At 34.4% G+C, this 19,820-nt stretch overlaps 1 protein-coding gene across 2 annotated transcripts in view; it reads right to left on the reverse strand.

Moving 5' to 3' along the window:
- ADGRB3 (adhesion G protein-coupled receptor B3) overlaps positions 1–19,820 on the reverse strand; it is a 692,295-nt gene that overhangs the window by 407,392 nt on the left and 265,083 nt on the right. For both annotated transcript variants that reach the window (XM_036414772.2, XM_036414773.2), the window contains exons 5-7: positions 14,889–15,053; positions 4,637–4,801; positions 4,027–4,191 (exon numbers count right to left, since the gene is read on the reverse strand). In XM_036414772.2, coding sequence (XP_036270665.1) covers positions 4,027–4,191; positions 4,637–4,801; positions 14,889–15,053 — 495 coding nt within the window. The remainder of the gene's footprint in view (positions 1–4,026; positions 4,192–4,636; positions 4,802–14,888; positions 15,054–19,820) is intronic.

Genomic DNA, 19,820 nt, shown 5'->3' on the forward strand with positions numbered 1-19,820 from the left:
TGTGTATATATATATGTATATATATATATATATATATATATATATATATATATATATGTACTTTCCATCCCTCTAATTCTTTTTTTTCTTAAGAAGACAAGATAAATAACTTATTTTTGGTCAGTGATGCTATTTGTTTTTAATTCTACTTTATTTTATTTTTATTTTTTCAATTACACTTTCCATTCAATATTATTTTATACTAGAGGCCTGGTGCATGAAATTCCTGCACAGGGACAGGGTCCCTGGGATGGGGGGGGGGGGAGACTCCAGCAGGGCTGATAGGACTGGGCGCCGCCATCTAGTGGTTATGGGTGCCATCATCTTTGTGGTGGAGTGACACTCAACTTGCTTATTCCCTCTTTATTAGATAGGATAAGTTTCAAGTGTACAACATCGTGGTTAGACAAGCATATACTTTACGGCAAGTTTCCCTGATATTTCCAGGACCCAACTGGCACTACACACAGTTACGATATTAACTGTATTTCCTATGCTGTACTGCCCTTTCTATTACTTTTATGTTATCTATTTACCAGTAAAGGAATAGCCTTATCTTGATGGGGAATTTACTTTCCATTTTTAGTAGACAGCATAACAGCTTTTGATTCAATCCAGATGATTAATCATTATTTTCATTAATTATCTAGACAAAGATTTAGGTATATTTCTCTTTCCTGACAACTGAGAGTTTCTTGGGAAACTTGATTAATTTGTTTTGCATCTAAATTAAGCAAAGCATAAAATAAATACTAGCTGTTTTTGGCAACCTGAAGAAAAATTAAGAATACACAGCGCTAAAAATAATACTTAAGAAGCATACTATTTTAAAAGGAACATTTGTTGTGGCTTTGTTATTGACAAACAGAAAATTTCCTAGTAACTGTTAAGATAATTTAAAAGTTTTTTGAGCTTATATTGTCAATGTGTAAATTTGGAGCTATTATATTGCTCCACTTGCAATATGATTTCAAATCATATTATTGAAAAGTGTAAAATAAAAATGTTAAAGTTAATATTAAATACACAGGGACAGGCAAAAGTAGGATCGCAGTGGCGAGTACATGAAACACAAGAGTGAATAAAGCTATTGTAATAATCATAATCTGTATTTTTTTTCCATATGAACAACTGTAAACCTACCTTTGCCAACCTTTGTAATATAACATAACATAGTACATATAATATAAAAACTTTTTTAGCATTTTTATGATAATTTTTCAACCTGCTTTAAATCATAAAAGCCAAGGAACAAATCTAGCAAATAAGGTACAATGTCTTATTTTAGTAAACAGATATGTAAAATGTTCTCTAAACAGCAGGTGGCAATGTTTTAAATTTAATTGCAGCAGCACCATATTACCTCTATATGAGCAGGTAAAAGACAGTTTTAAAAGGCCAAGACAGTTAAGAACCCTGGCATGCTCAGACTACTTTACCAGTAGGTAACTTCAAATATTAAAAGGATCTTGTTTAGTTATGCCCACTGGTCTGTAGGCATCTCTCCTTGGGCAAAGTAAATGTTTTGTATACTGCTTCTTAATTCTTATGCAGCACAGGAACAATTTCACAGTGCTAACCTGCACAGGCATCCTTCTCAACCAAAGCCTGCATGCTGGCTAGTTCTTATTGTTCTACATTCCAATGGCCTTAAGAATAAACAAAACTGCCCTATCTGGTTTGGCTCAGTGGATAGAGCATCTGGCCTATGGACTGAAGAGTCAGTCCCAGGTTTGATTCCTGTCAAGGGCACATGCCCAGGTTGTGGGCTCAACCCCCAATAGGCAGCCAATCAATGATTCACTATCACTGATATTTTTATCTCCCTCCTCCTCTCCCTTCCTCTCTGAAATCAATAAAAATATCTTTAAAAAAAAAAAAAGAATGAACAAAACTAACTTCAGACCTTTGATAAGCTCTAAAGACATCTACTGACATTGTGTCCAGTTTCTGTGGGTATTAGAGTTGAACTATAAGTCATTAATATTTGAAGTAAGGTGAAATACAAAGTTTTGACCCTAGATATCTCTTAGATTCTGTGGTTTTTCTAATCTGCAGTAGTTATATTAGAGACAGGACTCCATGACTTTCTGAACTGAAAAAGAAACCTGGGATGACTGCACTCAGCAACCTCACTAGGAACCAGAGAGCCAGTGAGATCAGCTAGCTTCCCTGCAGTCACACTAGCGGCAATGGGACCTTAACTGGGTCTTCCTATTCCCCAAGGTCAGCACTTTCCCCTCCATACATGGCTGTGATATTTTAAAACTCCATCCTATTATCTTTCTAGCATGTTTATAACAATGTTGCCATGAATCATTCTAAAATCCTAATTTTCACATACTTAAGTCCTCACTCAGTATGTATGTCAATAATATTTTATGAACTGTATGTACAATTAGGAAGGAGTCTTTGTTCCAAATAATGTTTTAAAATCCAGGGTGGGGTAAGTAGGCTTATAGTTGTTCATATAGAAAATAACACAATAATTAATAAAGAATAATACAGCCAAAACCAGTTTGACTCAGTGGTAGAGCATCGGTCTGCGGACTGAGAGGTCCCAGGTTCGATTCCGGTCAAGGGCATGCACCTTGGTTGTGGGCGCATCCCTGGTAGGGGGTGTGCAAGAGGCAGCTAGTTGATATTTCTCTCATTGACGTTTCTAGCTCTCTAACTCTCTCCCTTCCTCTCTGTAAAAAAAAAAAAAAAAAAAAAAAAAATCAATAAAATACATATATTTAAAAAAAATACAAAAATAAACTATATTTCAGGCACTCACAACTGTAAACCTCGTTTGCCCAAAAATGTAGATGATTATGATGTCAGTAGTTTCTGACCTCTCATTTTTTTATATGCTTATTTGTCAAATCCTTTAATGTAGCAGCACTTCCATTTGTTCACTACTAATTAAGACCTTACACTTTCATTTTAAAATGTGCTCAACGGAATTTCCTTTTTCAGTGGAAAATGGACCAAGGGCAAGTAAATGGAAATGTCCAAGGTCATGCATCAAAATGAATTAACAGCAGAATTTACAAATGTCCGAATTTCAACATTATTTTCTAATTTTCCCACTTAGATATTTAACACTTAGGTATTTAAATTTCTACTATAAATAATCTAATGCAATTTCTTGTGTTCTCAGTAAACAAATCTTTTACAAAAATAGTGAAAGCCCTAGCTGGATAGCTCAGTTGGTCGGAGCATCATCACATACACCAAAAGATTTCAGGTTCAGTCCTGTCAGGATGTGTACAGAAGGCAATGGATTGACATTTCTCTCTCACATTACTGTTTCTCTCTCTCCCTTTCTTTCTCTCTCTCTCTTTTTAAAAATCAAATTTTAAAGAGTTGTGAAAAATAATACCCCAAACTATGTTAAATTATATCTAGCTATGTTATTTTCAATATGGCTTCCTTTGTATTATTTTCAATGTTATTTTGCAGCAAATGATTTAAGATGTGTGCATGCATGTAAGTATAACCAATGGACGCAAAACTCTGGGGGGTGAGAGCATGTATGGGGGTGGGGTGGAGGGACAATGGTAAGATATGTACACGTATAATACCTCAATAAAAAATAAATAAAATAGCCGAAACCAGTTTGGCTCAGTGGTAGAGCGTCGGTCTGCGGACTGAAAGGTCCCAGGTTCGATTCTGGTCAAGGGCATGTACATCGGTTGCGGGCACATCCCCAGTAGGGAGTGTGCAAGAGGCAGCTGGTCGGTGTTTCTCTCTCATCGACGTTTCTAGCTCTCTATCTCTCTCCCTTCCTCTCTGTAAGAAATCAATAAAATATATTTAAAATAAATAAATAAAATAAAATAACTTATAGAATAGTTTATGACACATAGAGGAAACTCTATACACTATAGAAACAAGTAAATTGTCAAATCATTAGCAATACTTCAATTGAGAAAGTACTGCCCTTAACCAATGACAATATTTTTAACCTTTTTTTTTTTTTTTTTTTTTTTTTTATGGCAGCCAATTGTTTTCACTGGGATAGCCTCAATTCATTCTCACCAGGACATCGCTGCTCGCTGCATCTTCTCACTTCTTCGCCTGTTCCTTCACATTGCTGCCCTGTTATAGCTACTCCCTGACAGGTCCTTATTCGCCTTTCCCAGCCACCATCACAGGACTTGGAACATCCACTCCAATGACCCCACTGATTCCACTGACCATTGGCTGAAAGAAATATGTCATGATCAATGTCACAGATTTAGTAATTTTAAAAATCTAAGGACCATTACTTAATCTGTTCAATTTTTATTAATATACTACCATGGGCCAATTTTATTTAAATATTTGACTTCCTGGTAAAATAAAGAGTATTGTAATGAGCAGAAACTTATGTTTGTCAGAATCTTCAATATTTTGAAGAGATCGAAGTTTACTTGCAAAAAGTTTCAAATTCAGTATTAAACTTCATCAATGTAATCAATATTTAAATGAAGACTTTCCTGAATTCTGATGCTTTATTAATGTGACATGCAGTAGAATGAGTCTGGGTATAATTGGCTTCATTTAAATAAAAACATATAATCATGTGATTATACCTTGACCATCTGGCTTGGTTCTGCCACAATTTTTAAATGGCAAGCATCTCTTAAATACGGTAGCCAGGTCTTACCTGTACACTCTGGGTTATAGCACTCTCTGCTTTCTGCCCACGGCCCTCTGCACTCAGAACCCCCATGAGCTGCTGCAGTACACTGCCGGCTTCTCTGCTGGGTCCCATTCGAGCAGGTCACCGAGCACTGGCTCCACGAACTCCACTCCTGCCACTGTCCATCAACTGCCAAAGCAAAAAGAGAGACCCTGTAAGGAGACCTTCCAGTAGAAAAGGCTGTACAAAAAGTACAAGGAAAGACTTGCCTTGAAGATGAGTCCCAGTCAAGGGACTCTAAAGAAATACATACAGCAGAATGTCACAATGGCATTAGATTGCAATACTTCTCTTAGAGCTACTATTACCTTATTTTTTTCACTTCTATTTTCTTTCATGTATCCAGCATCTATTTTGATTCATTTATTACTCAAAAATATTTATGAATTACTCAAAACTTCAAGACCTTGATGGGTACAGAGAAGACTGAAGAAGATATATACTGACCAATAACTCACAGAGCTCATGTTTGAGAGTAGAAGTCCCTAGAATGAGTTACATAATGTGTTACATGCTAAACAGATTAATTATATAGCATTGCTGCAAAGGACACTTTCAAGATACTGTGAGATAAGAGTTTAGAAAGTCTGGGGAATCTTCCTTGACATGAGGTTTCAGGCAAGCCCTGAAGGATAATGGGGGAATACCTAGGGTAAGTCCGTTCCAGGAAGATATACAGAGGTCCTACACAGAAGAAACACAGGCAGTTCCAGTTCCCGAATGAAGGCTATTGTGAATGGAAACGAGAACCAGGTGAAGAGTTCTACCAGAGGAGAGGGTAAAAGGCAGATGCCAAATTTTGTAGGCTTTTTGTGAATGTGTAAAAGATTTGGACTACTATTCTTAGACCATTAAGAAGCTAGTGAAGGGTTTAAACAGGAATCTGCGATTAGATCTAATGCCAGTTGGAGAAAGCATTATGGGAGAGGATAGAGAGGGTCTGAGCGAGGATGATGTTGGCAAGGCCCATCGAGTGTTCTGAAAAAATTAGAAAACTATTGGGGGAGAGAAGGAGGGGGCAAAGTAAGAATGTCTCCTGAAGAGTTGGTTATGGAAAATGAAGTAGAAAGAGGGTCCCAATAACTCCTAAGTATCTAGTGACTAAAATTTAATATAGGCTGTTGCACTTGTCTTTGGGAGATTCAAACTGAGACTGATTTATTACTCATTCATTAAAATGATTTTGAGATTCTATTAGTTATCACACACTATGAAAGGTGTTATGAGACATAGAAATAAAATATAAACCTCAATCTCAAAAATTTTATAACTTAGTAGAAGAATGACATTATACATGCAAATAAGTAATAAGTAAAAGCAATACTGTCTTAACATGGCACATGGAGGCTTTCAGAGGATAGATTATATCAATTTGGGGGATAATTATGTTGGATAGGTATGGTGAATTTGAATAACTTAGAAAAAGGCAACAGCATTCGCTAAGGCATCATTACAAAATGCAAGTGAGCAAAGAATTCAGGCAAAAATATTTACCTAATTTAGAATGCATTAATTAGCATGTAACTCTTACTAGTATATGATGGTCTACATTTTCCTATATCATTCCTCAGTTGTTAACCAAGTTCCTTACAGGAAAAGAGAATTCACCATAAATACAAAGTTCCAATGTAAGTTAATGCTGCTGTGAAGACCCATCCAAACAAATGCGAAAGCCTGGTGGATTTGACTAAGTATTTTCAACCTAATTTCAGGCCTTGCAGGTCTCTATTAAAAAGACAGTAGTTTAATAGATACCTAGATGTACTTAATAAATCCTTTGTGAGATTAACAATCATAAAATGCCAAGTTAATCATCCTATTCATGTAATTTTAGCATCTCACTGTATTAAAATACCTGATACAATCTTATTGCCTATGTAGTCCATTTGCCAGACAAAAAAAGAAAAGTCTAGTGAATCATTAGGAGTTCATAAATTACCCATGTCCTTTCTATTTTGGCTTTAAAGATAAGCACGCTTTTCATTTCAGAATCTTGCTTTTCAAAGATAACATTTACTGAGTTTGTATGATGAATCCTCATCTCCTAAGCATTCTGAGGAGGGTTAAAAAAGTAAGAGTTATTCCTGCACCTTGACATCTATTTGGCAAAAGAATGTATGGGTAGTCAAATTACTGAGAACATTCAAAAAGTAGCACAAGACCAAAATGAATTAGGTGATGCAAACCTTATTCTCTGCTGAGTGACTAGAATAAAGGAGTATGTGATACCCTTCATCATTCTGGTTACATATGAATGTTCAGTATTTTTTAATGAATGTAATAGTTACACACTCATTGGCAGAGAAAAGATCTCCTTCCAGCTAAGGAGATGTGGAGTCGGGAATGAGCAAGTCAAATGTGGAAGGAGAAGATAATTTGGCAAAGCTTTGTAATATTGATGAGGAATGAGAAAAGACCTTGCTGAAAAGATACTAGAAATAGTAAGAATAATTGTGAAATAGTTTTTTTTTTTCCATTAGGCTAGTCCTATAAGAAGGTTTTACATCACCACTGGCAAAACTTAAAAAAAAAAAATTTGTAATGCATGTTATTCAGTCCTTTTAATGTACACATTTTACGTTTTGACTAAAGTTCAGAAAGGAGTTAATATAAGACACTTGAAGAAACCTTTTTGGTTCAACACTACCAAAATAATCAACAAAACATGTTTTAGATGGAATTGAAGATGTATCAGGTGGATGTTTTATTTTACACTGAGAACTACTAAGTTCCTTTTATTGACTTAACTGGAATATTTTGAAAGAATTGACCTGACAAAGGAACTGATTGGATATTTTTTAAAGAGAAAAAATCCAATATTCCTTTAATACTGTAAGTCCAAATTACTGGGAAAATGGAAAACTGAGAAGTTAGGAAAAGAGGGACATGTGAATGTAATTTAAAAGGTTAGCCAAAATACATTATATAACATTCATGAAAAAAATTCTTATAGTGCCAAATATGGGGTATTGTTTTATTTCAGGTCTTATTTTTCAGGGTGATATCCTAGAATTAACAAAACCATTAATTATGCTTTTTTTTTTTTTTTTTTTTTTTTTTTTTTTTTAGGTACAGCAGCCCCAAGACCTTTCAGGAAATGGTAATGTCATTTTTTTTTTTTCTGAATGCAGGACTAGGAGGACTTTGAGAGGTGAAAATTAATAGTTCTGCTTTGGACATTTAAATACTTCCCAGCAGGATATAAGCGTTACATTTCAGGGTTAATTGTTAAGATACTATAATAATGAAAATATTTATCACTTGATCTATCTGATATTACTTTTTTTATAACCACTCATCTAGGTACTACAAAAAATGAAGGGGCTGCTTCTTCCTCTTTAAATGATGCTGATCTGGGACCCAGGGTGGAAATGAAGTTGCTTCCCCTTCAGCTGGGCATTCAGGCTACTCTGCACCTCCACTGAGTGTCAAGGAAACAGTGACAATCCAGGCCTCTTCCCACAACCCATGCCTCTGTGTGCAGCTGACTTCTGATGTTTATAAGAGATAACTCCCAGAGTCATGACAAACCCACAAATTTGAAAATACCTCAGTACTTTCTTGCTAAAACCCTGTTCCTATTGGAAGCTGATTAACATCTTGTCATTCTTTCAGAAAAGTGTTCCCTGATAATTGGGGAAATGTAAACATTCCAAAACTCCCCGCAGAGTCTCCTCATGCACTGATAAGCAAAGATTCACAGGGGATCTAAACTATGGCCGGCATTCTTCTATAGATTCTGGGCAAACTCTGGTGTTAAAGATCAACCACACTCTGCTCTCAAAGAACAGTCTGAGGAGCTGTGGTGGAGACAGATGAGAGGCAAGTAAGCAAATAAATAAGCAGGAAAGTTGCAGCTAGAAGAGCTGGGAAGACAGCATGATAGAGGACACTGTGAAAGGGACTCCCCAGCCGTGCCTCTCAGAAGAAACCAAATATGAACTGAGCCCTGAGCCACTAGAAGAAGCCAGAAATGGGAAGATTCTTAAAAATCTCTTTGCAAGTGCAAATCTTTGAGTTCAAGAAGGGGTTGTGAATTCCAGAACAGGGAAAGGGATTGTGGGGATCATGAAGAGGGAGAGGAAGGAGGAGATGATTCAGATGGTGTGCAGAAGTCAGATTCTTAGGGCTCTGTAGGTCATGTGATCAACTAGGAAGAGAAGAAATGAGATGATTTTAAAGGAGGGAAGTGATGTGACATGACTTATTTTAACACATTGCAGTTGTGTGTAAAGTGGATTGTACAAGTGAAATAACAGGGATTGGGAGATGTTAGGAGTCTCTATTGTAGTCTCTCCAGACACAGCTGACAGTGGCTTGGATTACAGTGACATTAGTGGAAAGAGAAAAAAGTAAATAAAGTTGAGATACTTTCTGGATGTAGAGCTGATACGTTGGTGTTGGGGGGGGTATGGAAAAATGGAGAATCAGTTTGACTTTTAGTGTTTTGGCTTAGTGAAACAGATAAATGGTAGAACATTAGACTGAACTGGGTTAGGCTGGCATTCAAATAACCCTGAAATCAAAATGTCAATTTTGAACATGCTGAATTTGTAATGTCATTATAGACACGATGCAGGGTGTCCTGAATTACATAAATGTGCCTTACACATTTATTTGAAATGCAATCATCCCTCTTCTCTTTTCCTTTTTTATCCTTTCATGAAACATCATTTGGTAAATATCAGGTACATAAGGCTAAGAATAAACACTTTCGTAGGCTTTTTCAATTTCTCTTCATGTCCATCATAAGCATTTGCAGATGGATTTTTTTAGACCTACGCTTCAATTTAAAAACTTCAAAATGCTTATTACTTTGTGAACCATCTTACAGAGGTGAGTAAGAAGAGAGAACAATCAGGCTGTGTTTTGAAGCCGGGAGAGTGCTGAGAGATCAGCCTGTCTCACTACCACGTAATGTGCTTCCTTATACAAGACTGTCACACTGGGGACAGTTAAAATTTTGCTTCAGCAATGTGACACATGACCAGATTTTCTGGAGCTAGAATAATTAAAATTGCAAAGGCTAAGTTGCTAGATTCCTGGGGTTTACTTTGTTCTATGGAGTTCCTCTTGCTATACACACAGAGTTGCAACTGTGTTCACCTGGAAGAAAAACCTGTCTCCCAAGTATGGGGCCAAATGAAATCTTGTGATACACTGTATGAAAATAGCATTTTCAGTCTATTTTCTCATCTTGATCAATGACTATTGACAATATAGCATAGGATGAAAAACAAAACAAACAAACAAAAAAAAAAACACCACGAGTTAGATTATGTACTCATCCACAAAGTCATGAATATTTGGATAATGAAACTGTCATTTCAGGGACTGTTCTGAGTTGATTGTTGCTGACTCATTAAACTACCTGTAGGAAGGAGTTGGGGGGAGAAGAATTCTGGCCATTGGCTTTGGAGCTATCTATTTTAGTGATGGCAAAATTCTGAGTCCAGATTTTTATTGAGTGGGACGTTACCCAGGAAACTAAGAAGGTCCACTGGGGATACAAGACTAAAAGGTAAAACTGCCATCCTCTTGCTTTGAACGTATACTGAAGAACACAAACCTATATTCCCCACTTGCCATTTTAAAATAAATTACAAAAGAAAAACTCAGAATGAAATACCATTTAAAAATTAGAATTAAAAGTGGAAGCAAGAGCAATGATGACAAGGTTTATGCATACAAGCATAACCAGTGGACACAGACACTAGAAGGGTTGGGGGGCAATGGGGGATAAGGACACATATAATATCTTAATCAATAAAGAAAAAATTAAAAATGGAAGCAAGATATGATAAAGGCTAAGAAAACATTTTTAAAAGTTGGTAAGTTAAGACAAAATTTAAATGCGAAAAAAATATTAAATAATAAAAGAAAACAAGTCAGGACTAATAAAGGTACAGTTTCTTAAACTCCTATAAGCTAAACTCAAAGATCACTGGAATCACTGAAATGACACAATGATATTATTGCCATGCAAAAGACTAGAAGTTAAAAAAAAAAAAGATAAAATGCAAATCAATTAAAGAACAGGTTAATGAGGTAGCATTTGAGTTTCAAATTGTAACATCCTCATGCAGAGACAAACAAGGACCTTTCAACCAAGTTCAGACAAGCGTTCATTAGCATCTTTCCACTCAGTGTCCTCACCAAAACGGTTCCCTGCAGAGGGACCTTGGCCAGGACAACCTCTGATAGCTGCTGAGAAATCAACATTTTAGGTCCACCGCAGACTGAAGCCTCTTGCTCTACATAAGAGAGGTATTTGGGTCCCACTGTGTTCCTATGTTGATATGCCCTCACTGCCAAGAATAGCGAATGCAACTTGTGCAAGTCCAGGTGTCATCCTGATGGTCTTTGGAGTGCATAGCTATAATACTTATACACTGTTAGGTATTTACCATGGTCTCTCCCTTATCATCTCACATAGTCCTCTCACCATCCTGTATGGTATTACTGTTGTCCCCATTTCATAGGTGAAGAAACTAGGCATCAGAGAAGCAACACGGGTATTGAAAAGTAAGGTCTACTTTTAAAAGTCCAAGTTCCTTTCACGATACCACATCAATGTATTATTAAATATATTCACAAAAAATATCCTAAAAACATTTTGGAATGAGTACTAGAAATTTGGCTATGTACATGTCAAGAAAATCCATTCAACAATAATTTATTGGATACTATCAGGTACAAAGTTGCATGGAGGGAAAAAGAGGAAATGGAACAGAATACCAATGACCTCAAAGACATCAATTAATGCTATTATAAACTTGATGCAGTTAGCGACTGCATTGAATATTCAGAGAAAATAGGAAAAAAAATAGATTGGATTGCCAGAAGTTCTAAGTTTAGTGAGATAAAAGAAATGGATCATACACACATATATACACACCCTTCCAGATATCACTCACAAGTACCAGTATACAGGAGGAAAGGTGGAAAATGAATTCACATTACTTTTATGAGTCAGTGAATGAATCATAGTGACTTCCTTTTGTTGCTCTATACCTCTCGCCCACCTTCCCCTAATCAACACTAGTCTTTATTCTTGGACATGGTACACAAATTAGTAACTATTTACTCAAACTAGGTTAATACCATACCTACACTTCACTTTTATATTTTCTCTCCATAAATAGATCCCAGGTAAATGGTGTACCCTAACCTAAAAAGAATTAGGAATAAGTTGAACATTGACTAAGAAACATACCTGATCAAAATAGGATCTCTTCTATTTATAAGTTGATATCAAAATTTACATAAATAAAAAGTATTTCATTATTTGATGCAAACAGTATATAACACCTCTACATAACATTCACTTTAATATAGTGGTTCTATGTTTTACATGATCCGACACAAAAATGTCACTGTCCATTACCACAACCCACATGGTCAAATCCACATTTGTTGTTTCAAATGTTCTTCTGATCTCCTCTGGTCTTCACTTTGCAACTGGCCTAACCAAGAGAACCAATTGTAAGCTTTGGCTTACTGTTTTCATTACTGGTTAACTTCCTATGACAGTCTTACTCCTTAAGATGATGTCTTAGGAATCTCAGGGAGGTTGGCTAAAAGAAATGTAGGCTGAACCCACTGAGTTCCAAGATCACTACCTTTCATTGAGGTAAACTATTAAATATTTTTTAAAATATATTTTGATTGATTTCAGAGAGTAAGGGAGAGGAAGAGAGAGAGAAAAAATCAATGATGAGAATCATTGATCAACTGTCTTCTGCATGCCCTCTACTAGGGATTGAGGCCACAACCACACATGAGCCCTGACCTGAAATCAATCTGTGACCTTCTGGTTCATAGGTCGATACTCAACCATTGAGCCACACCAACAGGACTTGAGGAAGACTATGTGTTTTCTAGAACTGCACTCAAATTTTCACATGCTTATGTCTGAATCCTATGAAGAAATTGTTAATTTCTTGAGATCAGGAACTAAATATTCTTCTCACTAGTGTCTAACATCTTGTTGATGATGCTTTTTATATATAGTAAAGATACCTGAGTTTAGTAATAAGACAATTATTTCTAAGGAGAATTCCAAATGTTTACACCAAATAAATCTTACATATTTCAAAAGCATAAAGCCAATATTTTTTTTGCATACATGGTGGGAATAGTACATCTTTTGTAATGCAAATAAGTCAAGAATGGAAATAACAGGAGTCATAAATGACTCATGATAAATTCATTAAGTAATGAAGATGGCTCCATAATGATCATTTATGAGAGAGCATGAGTTAGGCAAGATTTATAGATAATATAATCATGCTTTCCAAAAATTAAGGACCTATACAAAAAAGAGCAATCCAACTTTTATGGTCTTAGAGAGATTCTAATGATGGTGTAATGCTGTTAAAACAAGTCCTTGAAAACACATGCAGTCCCTGCTTGTATGATAAAGCAACAACTATATCCAACTTAACAAATGCAGTTTCTTATCTGAACTCTAACAACTTAGCATCCCTATCCCTATTGATATCTAAGCATTTTATTCCTAAAAAAGTTCCTAGGAGGTAGACTATAAGAAAACCGATGGATAACATTTTAACTGATCGGTGCCATTTTGTCTTTGTACTGGGGAAGAAATGAGGCAAAAGGAGTAATAAAACCTAATATGTTAAGAGATTCTACGGTAAGCTATCCTTTTATATTTCTCCATGTTTTCTACTTTTTCATACTTCACAAACAATAAAAGTGAACTGTACTTGATTGTATAGATGTCAAAACTAAGCACTTAAAAAAAAGATTCTAAAATTTCTATAAGCTTGCCCAAATCTTTGGGAAAAAGGCAGGGCATTTATGTGTCTGTATGTATCTGTATGTTTATAGAGAAAGGTATAAATAAGACAGAACATAACTGATTTCATAAATAAACTCTCTGGGGGTAAATATGAAAATAAATGATGATTTTTGACTCCCCAATAGTTATAATTACATGAGCACCAAATTGTATGAGTTATATTCATAATTCATAATATTCTAGGAGGACAATGTTACTCAATATAAATATTACATCTTTAAATGTATATTCATAAATATAGGAACCTACTAGCCTTTCTCTATCTTATAAAATAACAAATAATCTTGTTATATGATTATTGTATATCTATATTTTGGATGGTTATATGATTATTGTATATCTATATTTTGGATGGTTTCAAATTTCCAGAAGAACTTTGAATCATTGTCTCAAAATATAGGATATTAACTTGAAGAATTTAAAGTACAAATGAAACTGTGTGAGTTAATGTGTTTGGAGCACATTACTGGCATCCCAGATATGTTGCTTGCATGCAGAATATGTGGCTAAATAGGCCTAAGAGAAAATCTCTCTAGGAGTAGAAGAATCATTAATGTATTTTGGAATCTGTTACTCTTGTTAGCCTTTGTCATTTGCCACTTGTGTCTGCCTCTTCCTCTAAATCATGCCTTAGCTAGTCCTGGGAGATTTGATCATTAGCGTGTGCTTGTATTTTCTCCTATAAATGGAAGCCCTTAAAACTGAAGATTAAGCTTTCTCATTTTGCAGGTTTTAGGTTTGAATGTTTCAATAACCTAAATAACATCATTTTGAAGACTTATCTCTGTAATAATAGATGAAATTATTAAAGATAGGTAAAATAGAATTGAAACACTTTAAAGGAAAGAAAATTTTAAAATAATATAAATACACTCTAAAAACAGATTAAATAGTCTTTATAATTGCAATAATTATGCCATTTTTATGATCTAACCATTTGATGCATCTAGCAGTGAATTTAGAAGATTATATTTCCTACGAAATATCTATCATTTTCATGCATGGTCATTTGCACATTTCCACTCCTTGATTGAGTGTGAGAGAATAACATCTAAAGGACTGCTCTAAACCAATCTCTCTCGTTATATTATGAAGGCTATAGTCATTCTCAAGTCTTTGGGACTCCTAAATCTTGGTGGAAAGCATTAATATACATAATTATAGAAATCCAATCAAGTGAGCAATGGTTAGTATTCAGCCAAGGAAATATTATGCACCATCACATATGACAAAATCAAGAAGGGAACCCAGTTTTAACCAAGAAACAATAACCAAAAACCATGTTTCAATGTGACAGAATGAAGGTTGTGCTCCTAATATTTCTTAATACACATCAGTGACCACATATAAAGTACACAGATTGCAGTGGTTACAGATGCAAAATACACTCACCTGGGCAGAGAGCAATATTACAAGGCTTATGATGTGTTTCAGGGCCTTCACATGGCCTTCCTCCATACTGAGGAGGTGTGCACGACCTTGTTCTTGTTCTTTGGCCTCGACCACATGTAAATGAACATAAACTCCATGGTGACCACTCCTCCCAAACTCCATGTACTGTAATAAAGCAAAGAAGCTTCAACAACAAAAGCAGAGAGGTAAAAATCAAAGATTTTTTCTCCTTATAATTAAGAAGAAGAAAAAAAAAACACTAATCAAATAGACAAGTATGAATATATTTTAAAAATCCAGTTAAGGTTCTTATTTGCCACAAAATATAAAAGGTAATTAGAAAGTTAGTAATTAAGAAAACTACATGTCCCTTTTTGTATTTAAAGTTATTCATGTTATAAAGTTTAAATGTTTTCTTTGCTTAATGGAAATGTAGCTCTTTCCTCCATGGTAAAATAGACATGAACTATTTTTAACTAAAAGTAGTATCAACTTTGGTAGTATTAGAAAAGTACATTTCTCATAAAAGGAAAAAGGTCCTCTGGAGTTAACTTTGCATTTAAATAGATAGGGGCCTACCTAATTCTTCTCACAAAGTTTCAGGATTAATGACTTTTAGCGTGTCAGGGAGAAAAAAAATCTGAAAATTTATGACACATATTTTAAACAGCTTTTTAACCTCGCTTTTTAAAAACTAAATGTAGTTTTGTCACTGAAGCCATTTTTGAATATGGGGAAAATTTTAATAACTGTATCTACTTACATAAGAGCCTCCTCTTTACCCTGTTTTAAAAGGAGTGAAAAATATGAAGATCTCTTTCTAATAGCCATGAAACCAGAAGATAGCACTGGGGATCCTCTTAATTAATAAAAATATCTACAGAAACAAATTATCTAATTAAGATTATGCCTAACATAATTAATTGATATAGCAATAGTTCAAGTATACCATTGCAATAAATTCAAACTTGATCAGAAATACTGACACAATAGAAATAATAATCACTGTCAATAAATATTGAGTTTTTTTTTCCCCCACAAAAAAGTCCTTTTCTTCCACTGCCAAATCACCAACCTCATCCGAATTCTTAATATTTGGGACAATAAGTAATAGCACTCCATGGATAATACAAATAAAATTTTTGCATATATTGATATATGCTGACCAAGTTGCTATTATAAAAACATATATACCTTAATTATGAGGTACTCATTCTCTTTTATTTTATGCTACTGAGCTTTTCAACTTGTGACTCATGTATGTTCAAATATTGGAAAAAATAGCCAAATTGAGTACTATTCAATGACAAATTCTTTAAGGTTCTATAAAACTTGCTAGAAAAAATATCTTTAAGCATATAGAAAAAAAAAGTAAAAGAGTGAGATGAATTACAATGTTTATATTTTTCCCATATAAATTTGAGACAACTGAAGCCAATTTGCATTCATTGGAATAAGAATAAATAGTAAGTATGTATTTAATCTAAAAAAAAATACATATATACAGCCCTAGCTGGTTTTGCTCAATGGATAGAGCCTTGGCCTGCAGACTGAAGGATCCCAGGTTTGATTCTAGTCAAGGGCACATACCTGGATTGTGGGCTTGATCCCCAGTAGGGGATGTGCAGGAGGCAGCCTATCAATGATTCTTTCTCATAATTGACCTCTCTCTCTCTCTCCCTTCCTTTCTGAAATAATCAGTAAAATAAAATTATACTTAAAAAATACACATATACATATATGTACATATAGGCATATAAGATTAATTATAGCAAGATATTTTAAAAGTAATTTATATGAATATTTTTATGTTAAATATATACTTTCAATAAATTTTTGCATTGATTTCTAATTACCCAGATCTCTCCATTTAAAAACATTTTTTCTTTCTATTTTCTAAATAAAGTGTTAATAGTCTGCATGGTATTCATATTGCTGGTTATGTTCATTTTCCCTTGATCAAATCACGTTATTCTATATACATTGAGTAATTTCAGAAAAAAAGCTGCTAACCTGGCAAATATTTCTCTATTAATCTCAAAGAAATATTAATATTGATAGCTTCATTTAGTTATAAAGCTATAATCCTCTGAAAGGTAGTGATACTTACTACTTTTTAACAGTCTTTATTGTTCCAGTTGAAATTTTATGACTCTTCTATGTCATTTGAAAAAAGCAAAAACACTTTTTTCATTTGAAAATAACACAAATTCATAATAATTTGTTATTTTAGATAGTTTTGAATTAGTAGGAAATTATAGCACATATCTTAAATTTTATGGACATTCATAAGATATGGTAAAATTAGATATTTTATTTTAATGGCAAATATTACATACTTTTTAAAAATGTTTCAGTAAAGTATGAAAATCCATAAATGATCTAGTTGATTTGAAAAAAACCTATCTAGTAAAACCAAGAAAAGTAAGTTAAATTAATCAGTTTTTATAGTTTTCTTCTATACTTAGACAATAATTATATTATTAAATATCTGTGCTACCTGGAGATGAAGTGAGAGATACACAATACATGCCCAGCCGGGGTTGCTCAGTGGTTGAATATTGACCCATGAACCAAGAGGTTACCACTTCAACTCCCAAGTCCCAACTGCCTGGGTAGCAGGCTTGATCCCCAGTAGGGGGCATGGAAGAGGCAGCTGATCAATTCATATTTCTCTTTCTTTCTCCCTTCCCCTCTCTAAAAAATCAATAAAAACATATTTTAAAAATAAAAGTATATACTTTATAAAGTAAATACACAATACACAAATTATATTACTACCAGAATTTTAAGTAAACATACAAATTATTTTACGATTTAGATTGGAAAACTTAAAAAAACAAACAACAACAACAAAAAAACTCCTGCTGAAACCGGTTTGGCTCAGTGGATAGAGCTTCGGTCTGCGGACTGAAAGGTCCGAGATTTGATTCCAGTCAAGGGCATGTACCTTGTTTGTGGGCACGTGCCCAGTAGGGAGTGTGCAAGAGGGAGCTGATGGATGATTCTTTCTCATTGATGTTTCTAACTCTCTCTCTCTCCTTTCCTCTCTGTAAAAAATCAATAAAATATATTTTAAAAAAAAACACAAAAAACTCCTTTAAGTAAAATGGTTCTTTTTCTTAAGAATAAATGGATTTGAAAACTGACATTTACAATTTTTTCCCCCCAAAACAATTTCTTCACCTAAGTGAAATTTGAGGGATCAGAATACATACAAAGTAGACTAGTGGTTTACAACCAGGAGCAGTTTTGCCCCTCAGGGGACATTTGGCAATATGCAGAGAGATTTGCCATCACAGCTCAGGGGAAGGAGGAGACTTACTGCTCCATCTAAGGATAGAGGCCAGGGATGATGCTAAATATCCAAAGATGTTCAGGCTAGCTCCCCAGAACAAAGATTTATTTATGTCAAAATGTTAATAGTATAGATGTTGAGGAACCTTGGGGCATAAAACTATAACTCAGAAACCAGGACAGTAAATAAACAATTTAATGTAGCTTCCTAATTTCCTCAGTTTACTTTCTGTTAAGCCTTATCATTTTCTTTTCTGAGTAATAAGAGTTTTTGAAGAAACTATAATTTCAAAGCAACAATTTTGCAATAGGATATTTATCTTAGGATCCATATTAAGATAGTATTATGTAATTTAACTAAGAAAACCCTTCCGTTGAAATTTGAATAATATGGGTAAAATGTAACTAATTTATAACAACTGATTTGCTTTTAACAGTGCAAATAAATGTAAGCTCTAATTCTATCATTCCACATATTTTGTGGAAGGTGACTTTCATATGCAGTTTGTCCTTGTATCCTTTTTATTAATTAACTGCCAAATACACTTGAGTATGCACAGTATGACACACTGGTTATTGATTTATGAGCTTATTTTCTTCATGGCAATTTTAGAAATGTAAAGTATTATTTTAGAAATATATTTAGACTGTTTAAGGTACTATTTAAGCTTTTAAATTCACTTTTTTTGTCACTGTTTTCACGATATACTGAAAAGAAACACGTATTTATCAGAATGGCAAATATCTGAACAAAATATTGAACACAAAACATTTTATAACAAATGCAATAACCATCTAAAATATATCACAATGTCCCATATTGGAATAATTATTCTACATTTTTAAAATAATGAAGTTGCAAAATTATTCTTTTTGTTAAAAAAATGAAAAAATAAATTTCTCTTTTCATTCTCTTTAATTCAACATCTGAACTATAACAATGTTTAAAAGGTACACATTTCTTATTGTCACTATTATTTAGCCAATTTCAGAAAGACAACCTAGATATATGTGATGGTGAAGAGAAACTAGTAATTAGTACACATGTCTTTAGTATATACAAGAGTGGAAGGTTTAAATATTTGAAAAAAACTTTACACCAGAGGATATCACTCCGTTTTCTGGACATCAGACCCACAGTGAAAGGGAGAACACTCTGGTCCCACTGCTGATGCTTTTTGCCTAGTGATGAGCTCCAGACTCATCAACAACAGCCCGGCAGATGGATGGAAATTTCCAAATGTCTGTATGAATGTGCATTACTAGTGGCTGGAAAGTAAGCCCTGAATAGAGAACTGTGAACATTTTAGCACCGGCAGACTTCCATTTGGGCATCTATTTGCCATTAGACTCTGCCCTTGAATGTTGAAAGGATCTTGAGTATTCAAAAGGATGCTGACAAGATACATTTATATGTCAAGTACAACTCATTTTCTATTGACATGTTTCTCATTGTCAAGGGCAGAGAACTCAATCCTGGAACCCTTAATACAAATACTGTCCATAGGAGCCAGTTTTAGTATTAGTGTAGACAATGTACTCTACCCACACTCCACTGAAAATCCCTAAGTATTTACCCATGAGGTTGTTTTACCTAGGATGTAGGCATTTTTATAATTATTAAACTCCCCAGCT

This window comes from Pipistrellus kuhlii, unplaced genomic scaffold, assembly GCF_014108245.1.
Source record: "Pipistrellus kuhlii isolate mPipKuh1 unplaced genomic scaffold, mPipKuh1.p scaffold_m20_p_5, whole genome shotgun sequence".
In the NCBI taxonomy this organism is placed as follows: Eukaryota; Metazoa; Chordata; class Mammalia; order Chiroptera; family Vespertilionidae; genus Pipistrellus; species Pipistrellus kuhlii.